The sequence below is a fragment of the Struthio camelus genome, chromosome 1 (genome assembly GCF_040807025.1).
Source record: "Struthio camelus isolate bStrCam1 chromosome 1, bStrCam1.hap1, whole genome shotgun sequence".
Lineage (NCBI taxonomy): Eukaryota > Metazoa > Chordata > Aves > Struthioniformes > Struthionidae > Struthio > Struthio camelus.
The window spans coordinates 102,461,021-102,469,659 of record NC_090942.1 but is presented as its reverse complement, the minus strand read 5'-3'; the positions used below and the strand labels follow the sequence as shown (position 1 = coordinate 102,469,659).

The window sequence follows — 8,639 nt, the reverse complement described above, 5'->3', positions numbered from 1 at the left end:
ATATTGATACTTTCTGTTTGAAGTCTAAAAGGGTTTCAAGCCTGAAAGCCAACAGCTTCAGGGAATTCTGCATGCTAAACAGGAAAATTAAGGGTGGGAGAGAAGTTACATGTGTGTGTGTGTGTGTATATTATATATATATACATAAACACACACACACACGTATGTGGGTGGGTGTGCATGCACATATATACAGGTATACATACACACCTTTCTAAAATCAGAAAAACAAAAGAAACTAGAGAAACCTCAGCAACAGAAAATGAAAAGGGGACAAACAAACCCCAAACCAAATGCAGATCCCATGGATTACAAAGGGATTCATTGGAACACAATCCTCAGGGCTCAGGAATGCAAGATCCAACTGTAGACAGACTGCTTTGTTCAAGTCCTCCTCTTTTTTCAGCAGCCTACCTCCGCTATACACACGACGTGCTGATTGACTGGTACTGTTAGCCTTCCTTCAGGGAAAAGCAACTCTCAGAAGAACGTAGAGCAAACAAAACCTCTTTGGCATCAGATAAATACATCCAGAAAAACCAATTCTGTAGCAGTCTATGACATCTATCAGAGGGTGGAGGCAACAGTTTCATGTGGGTGAGGACAAGATCATTGCAGCAGCAGCATACAGCACCGTATTTACTCAGCTTATCAAGGTTGCCAGCAGATAAAGAATGCAAATTCTTAGCTGGATAAACTATGAATAATCTTGAATACAGGGAAATTAGGACAGGAAACAGAGAAAGATACTCCAAAACATACCGTTAATTAAAATGGAAGTCAGAGAAGTTAGAAGACTAATTCTTTATTCCACGCTTATCTGCAGAACTTCTGATCTCAAAAAATGAGGGCCCTACAGATTTGAGAGGATTCAGTTCAACTCCCATAATTTATTAGAAAAACTTTAAGACTGAGATTTCTAATACAATAGTGTCATCAGAATCCTTCCCCTAAAGAATACTTCAGAGGATGCAGCCTTAAAAGAGCAGACATTAATTTCAGCAAATCTTATGTGCACCTCCATACGTGTCTGTTAAGAAATAAATTGTCCATTGTCATAAAATAGGTTGCCTGTTAACTCACAGAAGTAAATTTAAGAGAAGGATTTGTAGAAGGACATTAATCCTCATGCAATTACCATATGTCATGTCATTTAAATTAAAAAAATTCATCTTAACCTCAAATAAATCAATTTCTGATTTAAATGGTACGAGATACCCACAAATGAATTTAACAATTATTCCACTGTACACATTTTATTTACCATAACAAACTTTAATTTTACACCTTTCCAGTCTAAAAGTTGCCTGCAGCTGTGGTTTAGAAGGTATTATATTTTTGCTTTCACAGGAGAGCCTTCAACTTCAAGATATGTATGAAAGCCAAGTTGAGCTGAAATCCTCCCCCTCCCCCGCTATAAAATTGATATATTGCATCTTCTAAGAAGCAACCCTCCCCTCCCAGCAACCTACCTCCACTTCCATACACATACACTCCTCCTCTTCCCCCAAATACCAGGTGAAAATAGCCTGGGGAAAAAAAAAAGCATTCCCTTTAGACAGTTATGTGAAGCTATCGTTTCTAACAGACACATTCACCAACCTGGCAGAAGTTAGCTTATGCTTCATGATATTGGGTGAACTTAGCCCTCATGAAACCTACATATGGTGTTTTGACAAAAAAGTCATCATTAGTCCGCATGACTTCAGAGACTGATCTTGCCTGGAAAAATAAGCAAATGAACCCATAGTATAAATGAATATTCTGAAATCAAAAACTTAAGACCATTTTAGCTAGAACTGCTTGTGGTCGTAGCTATTCCCTTTCATATGTGCTGGTAAAAGAAGTCTTCAAGTGAATTGCCTACAGGAGATGTAGTATAGACAGAAACTGTTTATAAGCAAGTCGATAAGCTATTCCTATAATCCTACAACGTACACTTTAGGCAACATCCACTCAACTCCAGAATATTGGTGAGGCAAGGGAAGAGTGGAGAGGTGGTGTTTTAGCTTCTGTTTTTCCAATTACTTCAGCTTGTACTTGTTCAACAATAGACATTTTATTCATTCTTCCTAAGGATGCCTACTGATGATTTTTTTTAGAAGAAAATTCAGAAAAAAAACCAAGTGCTCCTCCCTGAATACTAAACAAGTTAACAATACTGTGGGAAAAGCCTTCCAGCTGCCTTGAAGCTATTGGCCTAAAGAAAAGAGGAACGTTATTTTTCTGCATCAGAAACCTTTCTCTCTAGAAAGAAGTATCACAGCAGGGTGGCCCACAGTAACTTATCAGTTCCTCAAGAGCCTGTTTCGCTGTTCAGCCTTGAACCTACTGGTGTCCGAAAAAGTCATTTTCTCTTCCTTTAGATTTTGTTCCGTTATTCTTCCCAGCTCTCTTCTACCATTCCCTTCTGTGTCAGCTGTTCTTGCTGGAGGAGACAGGAAGTAGGCTTAGCAAGAGTACTAACAGCTGAGGGATGCTTTGGTTGCCACTGTTACTGCGCTACCCAAGACCCGGGAGGGAACATCTGAGCTAGTTAAGCCCTGTCATTAGCTGGACAATTGTATTTTCAGTTTCCTGACAGATGGTTGCAAATACACACTTCCGGTGCCTGGAAAAATGAACAAAAATACAGTGCTAGGTGTTGATCACTCCAGCTCTTGCTGTGTCCACAGACACCTGCACAGACAATCAAAGGATCAAACTTTTCCACTGATCCTTCTTTCTTTAAGGTTTGCAACAAAGGGTTGCTTATTGCTTCAGTACTGTGTACTCCAAAATCATTGAACATTGTGTCAGTTAGGAAATATGCAAAGAAATTCCACCAACAATAGTTTTATAAAACATGATTTTTAATGAAGATAGCCAGGACACATATTACTCCAGCATAAAAGTTTTCAGATTACAAGGTTGAAGGCACATATTTGTGAATCCATGGAGCAAAATTTGACACTCTTGTGTAGACACCAGGAAAATTTGGTCTTCCGCATCCATAACCCCAGCTCACAATGCCAGTCAAGAACCATTTTCCATCAGCGTTGCTTTGACATGACAAGGGTCCACCAGAATCACCCTAAAAAGAATATATCACATGTGTTTGCAATACAGAACATTAAAACCTAGGCAAAATGTCTCCTGTGGAGTTCTGCCCTAGTAATTCCAATAACGATTTTATTTTTCCATTCATATATTTCAAACTATCAGATATAAAATAGGGTTGTTTTTTTTTTTTTTTTTTTTTTACTTGAAGTAGATGTAATTGCATAGTCCTGTCAAAGTTTCATGGTTCACAGGAGAAAGGGCTAGCTGTCGCTATCTAAAAGCATTAAACGTACTACTTTTCACAGGCTATATTTTAAATTCACAATGAAGTTCTCAAGATCAAACTTACAGCTAAACCCAAAATCTGCTACTTAATTCTTCTCTTCATTTACAGACTGCAGATATACCCAAGGGCCATGAAAAATTGTTTTTAAAAAAAAAAGAATTCAAATGTCAAAGGCAAAGTACAGTAATGATCTTTAACATCTAATATAACTTCATTAAAAATAAAAATAATGGAAACAGATTAGTTCTGTCAAGTGAATTTTAGTTTTTCTATTAAAAAAAAAAAAAGTGGTGCTCTATAGTAGCTACAAGCTTACAACAAAGGTAATGTTTAGGGGCACACAATGCCTTTGTAAGGAGGGTAGTCCCAACAAAGTGTGTTGTGGACTTCAAAATTCCATACAGCATGGAGCAATTCCAATGCTACCTAGCAAAACAAATAAGAAGTAAATTCAGAACTTCTTTTTTTTTTTTTTTTTTAAATCTTTCAGCATTGTCAGATCAGAAATGCTGTAGGTTTGAAAATTATGCCTAGTTGTCTGCATTTCATCAATCAGCCCTGTAGTTTCAACTGTAGGAGGAGGAATCTCAAAAAGAGTCAAACTAGGTTCTCGGTTTCTTCAACTATTAGACTCTTATGCCAAATATTGCCTCCCTTCAACAATTCTCATGCTAATTGGACTTACAAATCAACTGACCCTTGGGCTAAAACTGAAAGTTAGTGATGCTATTCATGCACATAAAGCAGCAAAATTCTGGAAACACTTACATGACAGACTGGCTGATAAGAGAACTCCTTTACATAGTTATTTTTCAGAACAGAAGTATATGCATCACCAGATGTTTAGCCATTCATTTCCTGCAACTCATCATGCAACAATGAAAGACAAGAGAAACTCAACATGAGCCATGCAGAGATACGTACTTTGCAGCCATCTCTTTTCCCGGACATTAGCCCTGCACAAAACATCCTAGCTGTGATTATCCCATATGTGGAATGACATAATGTTTGGTCAATAATTTCTACCTCTGCTTTCTGAAGAACTGCTGAACCTTCATCATCTGAAAAACAAATCGAAAGAAAGATGATTCAACAGACCTAAAAATTTTACTTATCTATTGAAAGGCAAAACAAGAGGTCTTCAGAAAATATTCACACATGCTTTGGAAGCTCAGTTTATTCCAGATCCAGGCAACCAGGCCAGCATGGAAAAGTATGTCACTCTGTCCAATGCAGGGAGAACTTAGACTAAATAAGCCTTTTCTTTCCTTTGTTCTTTTACCTTTGCCTGATGCGGTGTATAAACCAAAGGTTGGTCTTACCTGCAATCAGAAAGCCTCTTCTAAGCATCAGGCATTTATGTAACATGATCTTGATTCTTTGGCACAGCAAATACAATGGCATAAACATCAGGTTTAGCCAAAAATACCTCTTGCAGCTCCTTTTGTAAAACGCTGCATCATTTGATAATTTGCTCTCTTTTTACTTTGAAAAGTAAGTAGGATTTTACAGAAGTATTAGGATTATCAGCAGACATTTTTGAAATCAGGGCAGTGTCCTGGAAGGGGCTGGATCCAAAAGTAAAACCTTGTGTCCAAATTAAAGAATGAAAAATTGTTCTCTTGACAGAATAAAAAAACCTTTTTCTCAGATTCTGCCTTCTATGTCCAAAGGTTTTGTTAAAACAGATGCTTTCTGCAAAATATGTATTTTTGGGAAAAAAATTAAACTGAATCTTTCCCTGCCTTTTGACAACAGATCTAATAATATCACCAGGTCCTCTCAAAACAGGATTTTAGCGAAGTGAAACAACTTCACCCACATATTCAAATATGGAGGTACTGGCTTACATCATGACACGCTGTTTCAGGATTAGGTAAAGACAGCATGCATTCAAGTCTACAGGAAATACATTTAAAAGATTGATTGGACAATCTAATTGCGTGGAACTAATGAAGAAAAGGTAAAAGAAAACCCTAATTTATTTAGGGCATCACATCTATGTTTCAAATCACATTTAAAGGTTTGAATATCACTAATTACTAACCAAAAGGCCCGGGGGACACACCGCACTGCATATTTTTAGCCGGATGCTTCCCTCGTAGGACGGTCACACTTAGTAACCGTATATTCTCTCAGAGCTATGCAGTTTGCAAGATGTTAATTCTGGCTGAGAGCATCAAGGCAAAATCCTGGAGGTTAAATACTCACTGCTCCAGGTCAGCGCGCGCTTACTCCTGGGGCTGTCCCCAGGAGCGGGGCAGCGCCCGGCCCCCGTGGCACAGGCGGCCCTGCGACGGCAGCCCCGCAGGTGGAAACAAGCCGCTTGGGCCAGGTCCGTCGCCGCGAGACCTGGTGTGGAGATGGCTACGCCGTCTTCAAGCAAAAAGGGCTTTAGGAAAGCACGTACTGGGGGGCAGCTCCAGCACAGGGCTCGCGCCATGGCAGAGGCAACCCAGGGCAGGGGTTGGCAGCCATGATGGGGGGGGGGGGTGGCGGCCATTTTGTCAAGCTGCACCCTGCGGTGGGGCAGTGCCTGGCAGCCAGGTGGGAGGAGGAGGATTTAGCAGCCTCCTCCGCCTGCAACAGGCGCAGAAGAGGCCATTCAGGGATGTTAACAGGCTGCTAATAGTAAAAGGGTTATTTCAGAGTAAGCATAGCTCCCTAAAAGGCTCAGCTGCAAGCGCGAGCATGCAGCACCTCCAGGTCTGCAGGACCCACGGCCAGTGTCTCCGAGCCTACGAAGGTACCTGCATGCGAGGACCTCCTTCCACAGGGCAGTAGTTTCAAAACATTAAAACTCCTGCGCACCTGAGCCCTGCAACAAAAGCAGGCACCCCACCCGCCAGCCTGCAGCTGGAGAGGCTGCCGTTCACCTGGGAGCTATATTGGCTCAAGCCCAGGTGCAAAACTCACCCGCTTCTTGCTTTTGGCCCCAACCTGTTACCCAGCACCTGTCACCGCTGCGGACTCTGCGAGAAGAGGGAGGCAGGCAGACGGGCTGAATGGCGTGGCTCATGGCCTCCGGCCAGGGCTTGCTTAGCTGCAGCAGTGCGATGTCGTAGTCGTAGTTGCGGCTGTTGTAGTATTCGTGGACGACGATCCGTCTCACGGCGGACACCAGCTTGGCGCGGCCTTGCGTTCGCATCCCCAGGTGAGCGTGCCACGCTCGGGGGTCCGCCAGCCTAGTGGAGCGCAAAAAACGAGCACGCCATCTGCTCAAACCCTACGCCAAAATGACCCCCCCCCCCCACACACACACACTTCTCCCCCACCGCCCCGAGCCCCAGCAGTGGGGCAGAGGCACAACCTGCCTCGATACAATTCAAACTCCAGAAGCTAAAAGCTTCCCGGGACGTTAGCATGGGACCTGGGATGAAGTTAGGAGGGAAGACGGCTTACTTGCTCCCTTGGAAGCAGTGAGCTGCGGAGACGAGCCATTCTCTGGATATCACGGATGCCCCACAATAAGCAGCTCCTGCAAAATGCAGGCTGACCTGCCAGGGCCATTCCCCTTCCTGCGCGTCTCTACCGCCCACGATCCGAGAGACCAGGTCGCTGCTCTTGCCACTGCCACAACCTGCAAGCGGTATTTCAAGTTATCATCCCCAGCGGTTTCCTTTTTGCTAGGGCACTTCCCACACGGGCGCAAAAAAAAATCTTGTGCCTCAAAACGTTCTCGAGTTTCCTTGCCCTGCTCTAAGTAGGGAACTCCTCCATTTGCCTACTCTGCTCCTGGAGCAAGAGGTGACTCTAAACAAGGCACACGCAGGGGAAATAAAAGTTTTTTTTTTTTTTTTCCAGCTCCGCCACAAAAGTGGGCCCCTAAGTCTGTCTTGTGCCATAGAAATGCCAGAGGAGCTGCTGATTTGCTTGAACAACCATCACAATGCAGGTGGTATATATAGGTGGCATGCCAGAGGCAGCTGAAGGTCTGATAAAATGCCCTAGGACATTTAGCCTAAGCGAGTGAATCCTAACCCCTTTTTTATTCCTACTGCAGTAACAGTCAGCTGTTCACTTTATAAAAAAGTGAACCAAAAGCTTGTCTAAAGGTTACTTTAGTACGATCTGAGACTAGAACCTAGCTTGATGCTATGAAAGATTGGGCTTTTTTTTCTTTCTTTTTTTTTTTTTTGCCATCCAGAAGAGATGGAGAAGTGAAACATTTCTATTTGTTACCTCCTTGCAGCTGGGTCACTCTGGCTGGCCAAATGCAGCTCGACTCCAACAGATGCATTTAACTCTATTGCACACAGTAAGAACGCTGCCTTATTTACTTGCAAAGTGAAGCTGGCTATTACCCCTGCTTCCCTGCTCAACCTTAATTACTCCAGCTTCCCTGCAATCAGCGTTACAGCTGACTAAGGCTCCCTATAACGGAAAGCTCACCCTCCCACAATTACTTAAGAAATCCTACAACCAGACCTGATGTAAATGGATACCTGAAACAATATCCCACAACCACTGAGTTAATTAAAAAACCTAAATACCTGTCTCATGAGTTGTACGAACTCCAAAACAAGGAGAAATAATGAGCTTTAAAGTGTAAAAAAGCCAAAGTTCAAAAAGCTGAATTTGGGAGAGACTCACTGCAGCTGCTTTCATCACTTCCATCAGTACAGTCCACAGTCCCGTCGCACTTTGCATTTTGTTTCCTAATGCAGATGTTATTCCTGCACTTAAATGTGTGATTGGTGCAAGGAATACCTGAAATAGTAGTGGCGGGGGGGAAATTCTGTTGAAGCAGCTTTGCATAAAGGCACATCTGCACAGATAAGATTTATACATGTATCAATAGGGAGGAGGAAACACAGCAAAAGACCACTTTGTCTGGGGTGGCTGAAACCAGTCTCCTTAAGTAGGATAAGCTACTGAAGTAGAACTGCATCTATACTAGTGCTTCTATCAACTTGGCTGTGCAGATGAGCATGGATTTTCTCCCATCCTTTCCCATAGCACTAATGAACATTGTTATACTGGCAAAAATGTAGCTGTAGAGCAAGTGTTATGCTAGAGGGAAAATATCCAAAACCGTGGAAAGCCGCCCTCCTTTATATCTCAACATTATATACGAAATAAAAGGCGGCAGTGAGAGCAGCCTTACTAATCGAATCCAGTTAAACTGCATTCCCAACTTTGGTCTTTTCCTGTTTCTCCTTGGCTCACACTAAGTAAAGACGCTCAAAAACAATCAATTTTTCTTGTCAATTTACAGAAATACCCTGTGATCATTTACAGTGACTATCAAGCAGGTTAAAAACATTACTTTTCTCTAAGAGTGGTGCTTCCAGCATTTCCCATTTGTGCT

At 42.3% G+C, this 8,639-nt stretch overlaps 1 protein-coding gene across 5 annotated transcripts in view; it reads right to left on the bottom strand.

Moving 5' to 3' along the window:
* Positions 1 to 2,870: 2,870 nt before the first annotated feature.
* The window catches only part of TMPRSS7 (transmembrane serine protease 7), a 39,461-nt gene continuing 33,692 nt past the window's right edge, over positions 2,871 to 8,639 (bottom strand). For 4 of the 5 annotated variants that reach the window (XM_068908656.1, XM_068908672.1, XM_068908663.1 and 1 more), the window contains 5 exons: positions 7,922 to 8,038; positions 6,731 to 6,908; positions 6,245 to 6,513; positions 4,253 to 4,389; positions 2,871 to 3,073 (listed from right to left, as the gene is read on the bottom strand). In XM_068908656.1, coding sequence (XP_068764757.1) covers positions 2,903 to 3,073; positions 4,253 to 4,389; positions 6,245 to 6,513; positions 6,731 to 6,908; positions 7,922 to 8,038 — 872 coding nt within the window. In that variant the 3' untranslated portion in view covers positions 2,871 to 2,902. The remainder of the gene's footprint in view (positions 3,074 to 4,252; positions 4,390 to 6,244; positions 6,514 to 6,730; positions 6,909 to 7,921; positions 8,039 to 8,639) is intronic. The other variant, XM_068908693.1, reaches the window with a different exon arrangement.